Raw genomic sequence first — 14572 nt, forward strand, 5'->3', positions numbered from 1 at the left:
AAGGTGTAGATAAATTCTGCCAAGGGGGCCTCTGATTTCTCTCCAAAGTAGAAGGTGAGGATGTGAACTGGAGGGAGGGAGGCAGGGAGGCAGAGCCGGGAAGGAGGAGCGGCACTGAGGCCGGCCCTGAAGGACCAGCTGGGTTGGGTGTCGTATGTTCTGATGTGGTGCCAACCTACACAACTATGCAGGGTTTTTTTCCATTTGGGATTCATTGGGATCTCATTTGGGATCTGGGTATAGAACTTGTGATCCTAGTTGGGGTTTTCAGGTGGAAGCAGAGAAAAGGTGAAGACAGCCAGGGAGTTGAGAATGATGCCTAAGAAGTTGCTTGACCATGGGGTCCAGGCTGGGTTGAGAAAGGAGGGCCAGGAGGACGTGGATAGATTTGGAAAGAGTAGAGGTTCAAGGCCTGGGAGCCTTAATGAAGTCAAAGAGCAGGAGGATAGAAGGAACCTAAAACTGGGACAAAGTTGTGTGTAATCAGTCGGATGTGGCAATTGAATTTGCAAAGAGGAAATAGTTCCAGGTGAAGCCCAGGACCAATGTGTAGTCAGCGGGCAGGTGAGTGGAATAAGGTTCCTGGTGATAAGGGTTAAGGAGCAGAGAGGCCAGGGAATTGAATGAACCATCTAGAGTACATCTGCAAAGGGCCAACTAGTAAACATTTTTTTTTAATATAAATTTATTTATTTATTTATTTTTGGCTGCGTTGGGTCTTCGTTGCTGCACGCGGGCTTTCTCTAGTTGCGAGTAGCAGGGGCTACTCTTCGTTGCGGTGCACAGACTTTGCACTGTGGTGGCTTCTCTTGTTGTGGATCATGGACTCTAGGCATGTGGGCTTCAGTAGTTGTGGCACGCGGGCTCAGTAGTTGTGGCTCGCGGGCTCTAGAGTGCAGGCTCAGTAGTTGTGGTGCAGGGCTTAGCTGCTCCACGGCGTGTGGGATCTTCCCGGACCAGGGATCAAACCCATGTCCCTTGCATTGGTAGGCAGATTCTCAACCACTGCGCCACCAGGGAAGTCCCCCAACTAGTAAACATTTTAAGCTTTGTGGGCCATGTGGTTGTCACAACTACTCAGCTGTGCTCTTATAGCCTGAAAGGAGGCACAGGCGGTAAGAAAATGAATGGGCACGGCTGTGTTCCAATAAAACTTTATTTATTTATTTATTTTACTTATTTATTTATCTTTTTGGCTGCATTGGGTCTTTGCTGCTGCATGCGGGCTTTATCTAGTTGTGGCGAGCAGGGGCTACTCTTCGTTGCGGTGCGCGGGCTTCCATAGTTGTGGCATGCAGGCTCAGCAATTATGGCTTGCGGGCTCTAGAGCGCAGGCTCAGTAGTTGTGGCACACGGGCTTAGTTGCTCTGCGGCACATGGGATCTTCCCGGACCAGGGCTCGAACCCGTGTCCCCTGCATTGGCAGGCGGATTCTTAACCACTGCACCACCAGGGAAGTCCCAATAAAACTTTATTTACAAAAATAGATGATAGGCTAGATTTGACCACAGGGTATATGTTGTTTACCAATCTCCAGTCTTTAGGCTTGGTGCTCAAAATATGGTCCACAGTCCAGCAGCCTTGGCATCACCAGGGAGCTTGTTAGAGATCTAAAATCTCAGGCCCCACCCCAGACCTGCTGCATTTTAACAAAATCCCCAGGTGTTTTGTGTGCACCCTAAAGTTTGAGAAGCACTTTGTTAGACACTGTAGTCTTGAGATGATGACAGGAATCCAATGAACCAGTGGCCAAAATCTTTAGTGAATGGGGGCTGGCTGGTATTTGATGTGGAGCGAGGGGTGTGTGGCTAGATGGCATGGGCTTCAGACAGAAGGACTCAGGGAAGGAAAGCTGCAGAGCAGTGGTCTGTCTTGGGAGAACACTGGCCCACTTCCCACCATGTGGGTCAGGAATGGGAGCAGCCACCCAGCCCAGTGCCTCTTTTGAAGCTAGGTCTCTAATTGCTCACTTTCTTCAGGTAGGAGGAGTTTATTCTTATGACTGTAGCTTTGGCCATGTGCCCAACGTGGAACTGATGAAGTTCATCGCAATGGCAACATTTGGCTCCTACCTGTCCACTTGTCCTGAGCCCGAGCCAGGCAGCCTGGGTCTGACTGTCTACCACCGGGCGTTTCTCCTCTACTCCTTCCTGCGCAGTGGGGAAGCCCTGAACCCTGAATATTACTGCGGTGAGTGGCAGACTGGGGCAGGTGTGGGAACGGGGGGATATAATGTGGACCTAGAGATGATGCAGGAATCCATCTGGGGCTTGGGTCCCTGGGGCACTAGCAGTATAACTGGGGTTGGCGGCTTTGGCGCAGTTCTCTCGCGACTCAGTGTAGCCTCTGTTCCTGTGCCTCTGTCAGCTAACAGATAAAACACTTTCCCCTTCCCCGTCCTCACTGGTCTTCTAGGCTCTCAGCACCGCCTGTTTAATGAGCACCTGGTCTCCGCAAGCAGCAACCCTGCCTTGGCCCTGCGCCGGAAGAAGCACACTGAGAAGGAGGTGCCGGCTGACTTGGTCAGCACCGTGTCTGTGCGGCTTCGAGAGGGTTACAGTGTCCGAGAGGTGACACTGGCCAAAGGTAAGGGTTTAGGCCCTGCTGTATCCCACAAGTCTGAACAGAGCAGAAGACACGCATGTACCGTGCATGAGAGGGTGTCTCAGTGACAGATTCTGCCTGTCATTTGAGACAAGTGGGTTCTGAGTTGCCTTCAGGGCTTAGTTCTCTTAGCTTCCCAATTCCATCTCCTTTTGCCCCAGCTGAGTCAGCTGAGGATAGTGTGGTGTCCTGAACTTAGCTTTGTTTTCAGATTACTCCTACAAACTACAGTTTGTGTCAGTTGGCGGGCTCTGGGCCTGCATTCTGTGGAACCACGCTTGGAACCTTTGGCCAGGCTAGAGTTCCATGGGGTAGGTGGGGTTTCGGATAGGACTCAGTCCCATGCCCTCCTGCCCTAACCAGCTCTCCTGCTTCCCCTGAAGGAGGGTCCCAGCTGGAGGTGAAGCTGGTGTTGCTGTGGAAACACAACATGCGCATCGAGTACGTGGCTATGGCACCCTGGCCCCTGGAGCCTGAGGGCCCTCGAGGCACCCGGGTGGAAGTGACAATGGAAGGTGGCTATGACATCCTGCATGATGTGTCCTGTGCACTAAGGCAACCCATTCGCTCGCTGTATCGGACCCACGTTATCCGGCGGTTCTGGAACACGCTGCAGAGGTGAGTGAGGTCACCGCTCAGTGAGGGGTGCCCCATTTGTTGTGTGGAGGGACAGATGTGTGAAACTGGGGGCTAGAGAGGGTCACCCCGAGCATTAGGCTTGTGTCCAGGGCCCCCTGTGCCGCTGCAGCTCCCCTCCTCTGACTCACCAGAGTCCGGTGAGGCTCAGGGTTGGCACTTGTTCTGCAGCATTAATCAGACGGACCAGATGCTAGCCCACCTTCAGTCCTTCTCCTCAGTCCCGGAGCATTTCACGCTTCCCGACAGCACCAAGAGCGGAGTGCCTCTCTTCTACATCCCGCCCGGCTCCACCACCCCGGTGAGGGGCCCCAACGCTCACTCTCCCCATCTTGTGCCCACCCAGACTTGGATTGGCACTGCATCTAGAGCCCAGAACCACGTTCGTTTTCCTCGCCTCTCAAATCTGAGGCCCCCAAACCAGGACCCTGAGCTTTCGCCTTGAGAGCCCCCTCCCTCTTTCCACGCCCCTGGGGGAAGGAAGGGTCTATAGAGAGAGGCTGTGGTGTGTCAGAGGTAAAGACTTGCAGAATGTCTAGATGGTTTTCTCCCAGCCGACTGCGAGCCCCCTTGCCCGTCTCCATGTGGCATACTCTGGCCTCCCCCAGCACCTTCAGCCAACCACCATGAACTGTGCACTTCCTGAAGACCATGGCTCCCTTTTTTCTGTGCTTTCTCCGCACTCAGCCCCGGCTGTCAGCCTTGCACTGACAAGCAGGGGGCTTATGCTAGCAAATAATGGCCTCATCCTGGGGTCCTGCCATCACTCAGTGATGGAAGTTCCATCCTTTGCCTGGATTCAGCTTTAAAGGGCTACACAGCCTGTCCCTGGGCTCGTTCATCCTAATCCAGCCTTCGTATTGGAGGCCATTTTTGCCTCTGTCCCAGGCTGGGCCATGGGTCCCTTTAGCCTTACATCAGTGCCACCTCTGACCTCCTGAGCCGCATGGCTCTGTTTGCTGCGTGGAGGTTATTCATGAACGCTCCTACAGGGCTGTCCTTCCTGTCCCCAGGTGCTCTCCCTTCAGCACAGTGGTTCCGACTCCTCCCACGCCCAGTTCGCTGCCTACTGGAAGCCAGTGCTGTCCATGGATGCTAACTCATGGCAGCGTTGGCTGCACATGCATCGCCTGGTGCTAATCCTGGAACATGACACGTGGGTATCCGCCATAGCTGGGCCATCGTTGGGGTGGAGGGGCTGGGGTGAGGGGACAGGGAGTGGTGGAGAAGGGAAGCAGCAGATGAGCCCATACCGACCTTGGCCAAGAAAACTCGGAGCCGTCCTAGCCCTCCTGCTCATGAGCCTTCAGATCCTCAGACAGGACCTAGCAGAGAGAGGTAGCAGTCTGTGCTTCTGCCCCATGACTGGGGCTGGGGGGGCTGCCCTCTCTCCACACCCTCTTCCCAGGCCAATCCCCAAGCACCTGCACACCCCGGGCAGCAATGGCCGCTACAGCACCGTCCAGTGCAGGATCTCACACTCCTCGCTGACCTCCCTGCTCCGTGACTGGAGCAGCTTCGTGCTAGTCGAGGGCTATTCCTATGTGAAGCTGCTCTCCAGGTGGGCAAAGTGATGTCCCCTCACTCCTCCCCCCTCCCTCTTCCCACATCTCTTCCTCTCACCCCAAACCCTCTCCCTCCTACCTCCTAAACCCATCTTCTCCCAGCCAAGGGCTGCTCACGGACTCCCTCCCGTTTCTCCCCAGTGCCCCAGACCAGCCCCCCTCCTCCTTCTACATGGTCCGCATCATTTCCAAGGCCCCGTGCATGGTGCTCCGCCTGGGTTTCCCCATCGGCACACCAGCACAGGCTCGGCACAAGGTGAGCTGCTCCCCGACTCACTCCCAGACCAAGGAGCCCTGGAATGTTGACTAGCTCTTTCTCCCCAGACTCCCCAGGGCCAGGGCCAGTAGAGGGAGGAGCCCCCAGACCAAGTAAGGCTTGGGGTACAAGGCTTTCTCACCTTGTCTGTGGGCCCCTTCTCCACATCTGTAAGAGACAGGAGTAGGAGGATCCGATCACATTTTTCCCTCAGATCGTGTCGGACTTGCGGGAAGAAATCCTGCGCCTACGTTTCCCCCACCGAGTGCAAAGCAAGGAGCCAACACCCAAGGTGAAACGAAAAGGGCTGGGGGGCGCCGGTGGGAGCAACTCTCCCTCCAAGTCACCCCCCCTGCTGGGGCCACAGCAGGCCCTGTCTGATCGGCCCTGCCTTGTGGTCCTGCATAAGCCACTGGACAAGCTGCTCATCAGGTTGGTAAAGAGAGTGGGGACAGGGCCAGGAGCACGTGGGGGGCTGCGGCTAAGCTGGGTATGAGTAGAGATAAACAGAATTGCCCCCGTTGCTCAGGTATGAGAAGCTACCGCTGGACTACCGGGCACCCTTCTTGCTGACACTGGAGCCACCAGGGCCACTGCCCTTGGTGTCGGGCCGCTCGGCCTCTTCTAGCCTAGCGTCGCTATCCCGCTACCTCTACCATCAGCGATGGCTCTGGAGCATCCCATCAGGACTGGCCCCCGCTCTGCCGCTCAGCGCCATTGCCCATCTCCTCTCCATCCTCACTGAGTACGTCACCAAGCCTGCTGGGCAACTTGGGGCAGAGTCTAGTATAGACTCTGGGTTTGGAAGCTGGCAGAAAGTCTAAGCCAGATACTGCCCCGTCTCAGCCCCAGTTTCTGCTGTGGCCGCTGCTATGCAGAGGATCCAGCACAGAGCAGTGTGGGCTGCTGCCCTCCCCACCACGACTCCCCCGACTCAGTTTATTTTGGCCTCTGGCCCTAACTGGACCTGCCACCCCTGAGGGACCAGTCGTTTGGGCAGGGCCACCAGCAGACAAGTCTGCCTGGATGGCTGCTGGAAAGTGGGTATGTAAGTGGCGTGGGAAGCAGGGGCTGTACACTGAGTGTCTCTCCCCATCTCATCCTGTCCCCGCCCCCACTCTTGTGGGGCTTCAGAGTCCGGCTCTCGGAAGGGTTCCACTTTGCCTGCAGTGGGGAAGGAATCATCAACATGGTCCTGGAGCTGCCAATTCAGGTATGTGCTGTCCCTCACGACCCCTCCCACCAAGGTCCATCATCATCCCAGGGATACTCGCCTCTGAGCTGGGTTGGGACTGCTGGAAACGCTGCCTCACAGGGACCCTGTGGCCAGAGGACCCAAGGCCTGAGGCCAGTCCCAGGACAGTGTGGCAAGGGGACTAAAGTGCTGAGGGTCAGAGCTGGGCCAGGCCAGATCTCTGCCTGGGCTGAGGCAGGGCCAAGCTCTCCCATCCTGTCCCAGAATGAGCCCCCGGGGCAGGCTGCAGTCGAAGAGAGGCACACGTGCGTCGTCCAGTACATCCTCTTCCCCCCGCACTCTACCTCCACCAAGGACAGGTGAGGCCCAGCCCCTCTCTGAGCCGCCTTGCTCCACATCCCCCCTTCTTCCTACTGTCCCCTGAAGTTCTGTCTCCCAATGCTGAGAGTTAGGGTGGGAGATACTGTCTCCAGATGCTTTACTGGGCAGACGCAGGTCTGGAAAGACCATGTGTAAATTGTGGCTGTCCCGTGTGCCCTGGCCTTCCCACCCTCCGTGGACCAACTCCCAACCAGGTGGTGGTGGGTTGGACTCTCCTTTCTTCCAGGCTCAGAGCCCTTTCTCCTTTAGCTTCTCAACAGATGATGACAATGATGTGGAGGTGGAGGCCCTGGAGGGAGACTCGGAGCTCAACCTGGTCACCGAGGTGTGGGTGGAGCCGCAGTATGGACGAGTGGGACCTGGCCCTGAGAGCTGGAGGCACCTCCAGGACTTGGCGTACTCTGAGATCCCTCGAGCTGTGAGTGGCCTCAGGAGTACCCCACCACTTACCAGGTTGGGTGCATCCCCTTGGGAGCAGCACAGCTTGGTGGCTTCCTGGTCCCCCTGAATCTCCGTGTTCTGAATGTCCGTGACTGTGAGGGCTTCCTTGAGAGCTGGAGGCTGGGGTTTTCTTGGCCAGGAGGGGCTGACCCCTGCCCTCTGCTATTCCTCCTCTAGCTCCACCCTCGGGATGCTGCCTGCATAGGCTCCATGCTGAGCTTTGAGTACTTGATACAGCTGTGCCAGAGCAAGGAGTGGAGTCCCCTGCCCCCGGAGCCGAGGGTCTCTGACGGTCAGTGGGGAGGGGGCCCCTGGGGAGGAGCAGGGGAGAAGGCAGCCACAGACAGGGACTGTGGGCCTCACTGCGCTCTTGTCTTCCTTCCCTCCCTCCCAGGCTTGGACCAGGGAGGAGACGCCTGTGTCCACGAGATCCCTTTCCGTTTTGACCTAATGGGACTGTTGCCGCAGTGCCAGCAGATCCAGATGTTCTTCCTTCTGCTTTCCAGAGGTGGGTGAACCTTGTACCTAGAGCGCCAGCCAGCCAGGGAGTGTTAGAACACAGAGGGCAGATGAGTCTGCGTATGAGCGGAAGAGTGAGGGGGCAGGAGGGGGCTGGGAGGCTGCAGGAGGGGCCGGGCTGTTTGGGGCTGAGCCGGGGGCGCCGGGCAGCAGGAGGCCTTTGGTGCTGAGCAGAGTGTGTGTCGGGCAGAGCCAGAGGGCGTCCCTCTCGCCGAGGGGCCCTGTCCCGCCAACGACATGGTGCTGTGCCTGCTGCACAGCTGCCTGGGGCAGGAGCTGAGTGACCGGGAGATCCCGCTGTCCGCCGCCGACCAGGCCGCCTTCCCGCGTGAGGTGCTGCGGAGGAGCTGCCACAGTCCACGTGAGCCCCCGCCTCATTCCCAGCACCGGACTTCGGCCCAGCCGCTTTCCCCCACCCCACAGGGTGGCTTCTGTCTGGGTCTTGACCTCCCCTTCCCTTCACCTCAGAGCCCTGCCTCTCTTGCTGGCCCTGCTCTCTCCCACCCCCCTCTACCCCCATTGTAGGTCCAGAGGGGCCACCGCTGGGGGACTGTGGGATCCTGAAGGATGAAGCAGGCAGCAGCACCCAGGCCAGCGGAGACTCAGTTCTTCCCACCCGGGTCAGCACTGGTGCATCCCCTTGAGCCCTTTGTCATAGTGACCTCCTGCCGTCCCCACATATTCACACCCCAGCTTTCCATCACTGGGGATACTAAGTGTCCCCCTCCACTGACAGGATGCCATCGTTCCCCTCGGTCCCTGATCTTGCAAGCTATCCCTGAGGATGGACTCTCGGGTGGAGGAAGCGAGCGGGCATTGGATGGCCCCTTACAGAGGGCTCCAAGTTTGTTTCTCTCTTACAGAGTCTAGGCCCTTCTGAAACTCTCGGGCCTGTCAACTCTGCCCAGCCCGCTCAGTGGCGCTGCTATGCAAGGCTTGTGACCCCCCAGCATGTGTTTCTGACTTTCCTCCCTGCGACCTTCTCAGGTACCAACCGCTGACCTCTCTCACTTACCCCCTCAGATACAAGCCCTGGAGCTCCCTCACCAGTCCAGCAGGCGGCTCTGAGTTATGTCTTGCTTTTCCTCTTCAGATGTCCAGCATCTGGCTGCCTATGGCCTGGAGGGACCCTCTCAAGAGGAAACAAAGTCTAAGTTCGAGGACTGGAGTGGGGCTCCCAGCCTGAAAGATCTGGGAGGAACTGGGGTCAGGGCAACAAAGTCCCAGGTCCCCATCCTCAGTGTCACCCCAGCCAGCGGTAAGGCTGCTGACTCTTAAGTCAGTTAAGCAGCAGCGGGAATGGGAACAGATAAGAGGGCTCAAAGCCATGTGCCACCTCTTGCCCACAGACAGTGCCCAGAATCCAGGAGAGCTGAGCCCACCCTTCCATCGGGACTTACCAGCTTACACTGGGCGCCAGGCTTCACAGACAGAGGGTGCAGACGGGCCCCGGACCCGGTGTCCTGTCTATATCTATAGCTGTTCGCTGGAAGCGCTGAGGGAGCAGATGGTGGGTGTGCAGCCCCCTCAGGCACCCCGAGACCTCGTCTTCCGGTGAGTGCCCTCAGTGTTGACCTAGGTCCTCTCCCGACCCCCAGCCAACCGTGGCCCCCAGCTGTGGCTCAGATACATACTCGGGTACGGACAGACAGGTTGATGGTCAGTGGCAGGAACTCAGCTTCTGAGCCATGTCCTGCCCGTTTCGTGCTGGACTTCCTCAGCACATCAGTTGAGCTTGCTGGGCCGTGGATACATTTGGTAGGGACCTAGGGATGGTCCACTGGAAGGTTGAGGATGGTGAGTCTGAGGTGTCACCAGGGGAGCTGGCCAAGCCGTCTCTGTCCTCCTGTTTCTAGGACTCAGCTCCTCGATCAGCCTTCCCTCTCCTCAGCCTGGATGGAGCCCAGGCACAAGGAGGCAGCTACGCACTGTGCCTTGCTGCAGGAGCATGCACAGCGATGCTACGTCCGTGGTGAGTGTGACGCCGTAGCAGGGAGGAGCCCCCTTTGCAGGATTACAGGCATAGGGACTGGAGAGGCCCTTGCAGAGCTTGACCCTCGTGGCCCCTTCCACTTCCACCAGGGCTGTTCCGGAGCTTGCAGCAAGCACAGAGCGTGACCTCGCAGGACATGCTGATAGCAGTGGATGCCTGTGAGGAGCTACTACAGGAAGTAGACATCACCCCTTTTCTGCTCGCACTGTGTGGCCACACTCGGGGTTTGCCTCATGCACCCCCAAGCCCTGGTCCTCTCAGCCCTGGGCCCTTCAGCAGCAGTGTGGAGGAGGGCCCCGAGCCTCGGGAACGAGCTGTCTTGGCTTCTGAGTCCAGGTTGGGATGGTCCTTGAATGATGTATAAGGGGGCACACAGACAAAGTCCCTATAAGCAGGGGCCTTCTGACCTGGGGGAGTGGCTGTGCACGGTAGTCCCCAGCCGTGCTTTGTCCTGGCTTCCCACTCCTCCTGCCCAGGCTTCTTTCTCCCATTTGGCACCCACGGCGGTCTTCCTCTCCTACTCTCCTTGTTCTCCTGGTTCTCCTGTTCTGGTGTGGAGTGTTGAGCTAGATTAGGGGTGGGGAGTTGTCAGTGGCCATCAGTGAAAGTAGAAGTTTGTTCTGAGGACATTCACATAATAGTAATAGTCCCCCAAACTGTGAGTTTCGTAGAGGCAAAAACTGTTGAAGGGAGGGAGAGAGGCATGCAGACAGACGGCTACGTGTCTGGTGTCTATAGTGGATCAGCACTGGGGAAACAGAAGGAGCGGAAGGATGAGTACACTGATGATGCCCAGATCAGAAGCCCAGCCCAGTTCTCTCTCCAGAGGTCTAGATCCCACACCTTTCATGCCTCCTAAACGAGTGCACTTTCTTCCCACCAACCCTTGCTTCTCCGCCTGTGTCCCTCCTCCACGGTGAAAGATCTCTCCCTCCACCCACTGGTCCAATCAGAAAACTGGGAGTCAGCCTTACTCATTCCTCTGTTTCACAGAAATGTCCAGCCACTAAGAAATGTGGAGGTTAGAGCCAAGACGGGTGGGTTGGTTCTGGCCTCTTCCCGCCCATGTCGTGTGCTCATAAGCACCCTTCCTAGAGGCAAAGACAGACAGGTGTGTGCTGCTCCCACTCGGGAAGCAGGCTCATTTAGGCCTTGATGGTTCCTAACACTTCACTGTCCCCCACCCCTCCCTGACCACTCAGCATAGAGACCGAGGACCTAAGCGAGCCTGAGTTTCAGAGCACCCGTGTCCCTGGCCATCCAGACCCTGGCCTGGAGATATCTCTGACAGACATCTGCCAGCTCAGAGGAGAGGCACATGATGCCCTTCATAGCCTCATCCAGGTGAGGGTAGAGAGGGCAGAGTCCTGCCTGCACAGGGGGGCAGTGGTCTCTCCTGGGTTGGGGGTGTATAGGTGTCTGTTCTAGGGTGGGAGCAGTGTCCTGCCGAGCAGTGACTGACATCGTAGCCTCCTTCTAACCCCCAAACAGGAGAAGTTCCTGGAGATCAGCGGTCTCTACTTCCGCACAGTGCCCTCCAATCCCCACTACTTCTTCTATTGCCCTCCATCCAGCAGGCGTGAGGTGAGTGGCTTTCTCCCTGACCTCCCTCATGGCCGCAACCTGTAGCCCCAGAGGCCCCGCTTGACCCACCCGGATCCTCTTAACTCGGTTCCCTGAGGCCCTGCCTTGGATCATACCGTCTCTTTCTTTTGCCCAGGATGAGGGCCCCCGGGACGCAGGAGACAGAAAAGTCAGTGACTTGGAGTTTTCAGAGGCTGAGCTCATGGGAGAAGAAGGTATATAGGCAAGCAGGTAGAGGTGGAAAGGCTGCTTCAAGCCAGGATTCGGGGGCCTTTGCTGCCAACCTATCCTGTTGACCACATGACGTGTATCTCTAGGAGACACATCTGCCTGCTGTGTGGTCACCGAGAGTGACCCAGAGCTGGAGGTGGAATACCTCGAGAGCCGTGAACCAGACCTGGGGTCTGCTGGGCTGGACTCCGCCTCATTGTCAGACGCAGATACGGTGAACCCCGATGAAGACTCCTTCAGCATCCTGGGGGGCGACTCACCCACGGGTCCCGAGAGCCTGGCACATGACCTGCCACCACTCTTCCTGCACCTCACATGCTCCGTGCGGCTACGTGGCCAGCACAGCTCAGTACCCGTGTGCAGCCTGCCCACCTGCCTGGGTGAGTTTGGGGTGCCTAGGGGAGGACCACTGGTCCGATGCAGCCTGTCTGCCTTCCTGGGGGTCAGGGAGAACCTACGGGTGTAACTCTTTAGCCCTGGAGACTCGGAAGCTGTGTTCATCCCAGGGCTGCAGTAACCCCTGACTTCCCCCCTTTCCCAGGCCAGGTGCTTTCTAGTCTGGAAGGCCCCCCCATTGGAGGCCGAGTTCCTCTACGGGACCTCAGTGTCACTCTGGACGTCTTTGTGCTGACCTTGCCCCTGGAAGTGGAGCTCCCCCCGACCTCAGACCCTCAACACCACCGGTGGGACAGCAAGTTTGGTGGGGGGTATCTGGGGTCTTGTTGGAGTAGGGGGACCATTAAGGAATCTGTGGGCACCTGGGGACTAAGGGTACCTTAAGGATTCCAAGAAAGGAATGCTGAGGAGGCCCTAGGAGGGTAATAGCTGCTGACCTTTGACCTTTGCTCCTACCCTGTTTCAGGTCAACGTCTGAGAGCAGTACGTCCTTCCCACGATCCCCAGGACAACCATCCGATGATGGCCTGGGGCCCCCACTGCCACCTCCAGGAGAAGACAGGTAGTTCCTTATGCTCCCTCTCTGAGTTCCTTGTTCCCTGTTGGTTTTGTTTTCTGGAAACCAATATCTAAACCTTTCTTCCAACTAGGCACCCAGGACTATCTAATTTGGCCACACCCCACAGGCTGGCTATTGAGACCACCATGAGTGAGGTGAGGGCCTTCCCTCCCCCAACCTAAATGACAGCCCCTCAACACTGTAACTGATACCCTTTCCATCAGATGGTGAGGTAAGGCACCCTGTTTGTGCTGGGGTCCAAGTGAGACCTCTCTCAGTCTGTGAGGTGGAGTATCTTCCAGTATCTTCTAATCTAAGAGTGCAGTGATGTCCCAATCAGCATGGGAGGTGCCCTTCACCACTTCCTGGATTGCTCTCCACCTGTAGATCCGCTGGTTGCTGGAGGATGAGATGGTGGGGGCACTCCGAAGAGGGGGCCTCCCCCAGAGCCCTGCCCTGCACCGTGCAGCTGCCCACATCCATAGCTCTCTTGGACGCTCCACCTGCCTTCGCCAAACTCTGCCACTGAGCTTTGTGTTCGGGCCAGAGCGTTCCCTCACACAATTCAAGGAGGTATGCTGCCCTCAGAATGCTCCCTGGTCACCTGGGGGCCCGTCCATCCCTGGACTCCACATACAGAACCGGAAGGCCCTCTCTTGGTTTGAGTTCACCTCTTCACCTATTGTTTGACCTTTACCCCATGCCTGGCAGCCCAGCTCAGTGGGAAGAGACCCAGCTCAACGTTGCCACTGGGCCTGTTGAACCTTAGGCAAGACACTGAGCCTTTTTGTAACTCAGCAGTAGGGACGCTAGTGTCTGTTTCACCAGGTAGTTGTGAGGGTCTGATGAGGAAGTGTGGGGTGCCATGATCAGGGAGGGCTGTCCTGCTTAACCTCTGCCCTTGGCTCCTGCTCCCCAGGAGTTCCGCCGCCTCCACCTCCCTGGGCATGTTCTTCTTGAGGACGCTGACAGTGGCTTCTTCTTTGTGGCAGTTGGCCAGGAGCCAGGTGGGTCCCATGGGGAGCCCCCTTCGGCGACCTGGGCTTGGCACAGCCAGGAGGACAGGGCGGAAGGCGTCGAAGGGGAGGTGAGTCTTTCCTGGGCTGACCTGGGAACGGAGCAGGTGGTGGTGGAAGTGTGGGGCCTGTACTCCGTCCTGACCTCCTGCCTCTCAGGCCCTGACAGCCAGCCCCCAAGCCCCTGGCTCTCCAGAGGATTCTGAGGGACCCCTGCTCATCAGTCTGCCCAGCCCGCCCCAGCAAGGTAAGAGAGGACTTGCACCTCCCTGGCCCTGCTTCCACGTTCAGAGGGCATCCTCAGCAGGATTGAGAGAGGCTCCAGGCATTTCCCTTCTCTTCTCAGGGAGCCAGCCTGGGCCCAGCCGGGGACTCAGACTCATGTCCAGTCAGGGCAGTGTGGACTCAGACCACCTAGGTAAGCTCTGGCAGGACACAGAAGACTAAGCTGATGGGAAGTGGACTCAGGGCTGCACAGTGAAACGTCTGGGCAGGGCCATCAGATGGGATTAACCTGGAGGGGCCCACTGAGCTGATATACTTGGGGCTCAGATGAGCCTAAGGATGGGGTTGAACTTCAGCACGTTTGACACAGGTTACGACGGTGGCAGCAGTGGCTCAGACAGTGAGGGTCCCAGTGAGACCCCAGGGGAGAAGGCCCCCTTCACGCTGCGGACCCCGCCTGGCCCGGCACCTCCACAGCCTTCGCTTGCGGGCCTCCCTGGGCCCTGCCTGCCTGACTTCTGGCTCATCGTCCGGGTGCTGCAGGACCGTGTGGAAGTGTATGCACACGCGCGGTAAGGAGCAGCAGGGTCCTACACCCGACTCTGATGTTTGCTTCTTCTCCCTGGTCCCACGTCACCCCTCTTCAGTGTCGTTAGAAGGCTAGACTTGGAACTGAGGGTTTGGGTAGGGGTCTGACTTGTATTCTAAGGCTGGGAGCTCCTGACCACTTCCCACAGATTGTAGCAAAGCACATCACTCTACTTTCCTAATGGAGTTGAAAAGCTGATGAGGATTTTGGTTCCTAGCCGAGCATTAAGAGCATCTGTAGTTCACAGCAGCTTCAGGAGCTGTAGATATATAAAAATAAGGAATAATAGATAATATTTAACAAGTACTTGCTATGCGGCAGGCACTGTTCTAAGTTTTTTACATGGATCAATTCATTAAATCTGTAACAGCCCTATGAGGTA

At 57.3% G+C, this 14572-nt stretch overlaps 1 protein-coding gene across 3 annotated transcripts in view; it reads left to right on the forward strand.

Annotated features, from left to right (window-relative positions):
• SZT2 (SZT2 subunit of KICSTOR complex) overlaps positions 1 to 14572 on the forward strand; it is a 50881-nt gene that overhangs the window by 17978 nt on the left and 18331 nt on the right. For all 3 annotated transcript variants that reach the window (XM_082612374.1, XM_082612375.1, XM_082612376.1), the window contains 33 exons: positions 1980 to 2190; positions 2416 to 2586; positions 2988 to 3222; positions 3412 to 3541; positions 4254 to 4396; positions 4649 to 4801; positions 4947 to 5061; positions 5276 to 5493; positions 5591 to 5806; positions 6196 to 6274; positions 6521 to 6615; positions 6887 to 7055; positions 7256 to 7370; positions 7473 to 7586; positions 7788 to 7958; positions 8123 to 8217; positions 8461 to 8584; positions 8691 to 8855; positions 8947 to 9151; positions 9454 to 9569; positions 9680 to 9926; positions 10793 to 10934; positions 11082 to 11174; positions 11311 to 11389; positions 11492 to 11785; positions 11947 to 12088; positions 12268 to 12363; positions 12452 to 12515; positions 12748 to 12933; positions 13280 to 13447; positions 13536 to 13623; positions 13723 to 13794; positions 13972 to 14173. In XM_082612374.1, coding sequence (XP_082468500.1) covers positions 1980 to 2190; positions 2416 to 2586; positions 2988 to 3222; positions 3412 to 3541; positions 4254 to 4396; positions 4649 to 4801; positions 4947 to 5061; positions 5276 to 5493; positions 5591 to 5806; positions 6196 to 6274; positions 6521 to 6615; positions 6887 to 7055; positions 7256 to 7370; positions 7473 to 7586; positions 7788 to 7958; positions 8123 to 8217; positions 8461 to 8584; positions 8691 to 8855; positions 8947 to 9151; positions 9454 to 9569; positions 9680 to 9926; positions 10793 to 10934; positions 11082 to 11174; positions 11311 to 11389; positions 11492 to 11785; positions 11947 to 12088; positions 12268 to 12363; positions 12452 to 12515; positions 12748 to 12933; positions 13280 to 13447; positions 13536 to 13623; positions 13723 to 13794; positions 13972 to 14173 — 4913 coding nt within the window. The remainder of the gene's footprint in view (positions 1 to 1979; positions 2191 to 2415; positions 2587 to 2987; positions 3223 to 3411; positions 3542 to 4253; positions 4397 to 4648; positions 4802 to 4946; positions 5062 to 5275; positions 5494 to 5590; positions 5807 to 6195; positions 6275 to 6520; positions 6616 to 6886; positions 7056 to 7255; positions 7371 to 7472; positions 7587 to 7787; positions 7959 to 8122; positions 8218 to 8460; positions 8585 to 8690; positions 8856 to 8946; positions 9152 to 9453; positions 9570 to 9679; positions 9927 to 10792; positions 10935 to 11081; positions 11175 to 11310; positions 11390 to 11491; positions 11786 to 11946; positions 12089 to 12267; positions 12364 to 12451; positions 12516 to 12747; positions 12934 to 13279; positions 13448 to 13535; positions 13624 to 13722; positions 13795 to 13971; positions 14174 to 14572) is intronic.

The sequence above is a fragment of the Mesoplodon mirus genome, assembly GCF_964341445.2.
Source record: "Mesoplodon mirus genome assembly, chromosome: 3".
Taxonomy (NCBI): Eukaryota; Metazoa; Chordata; class Mammalia; order Artiodactyla; family Ziphiidae; genus Mesoplodon; species Mesoplodon mirus.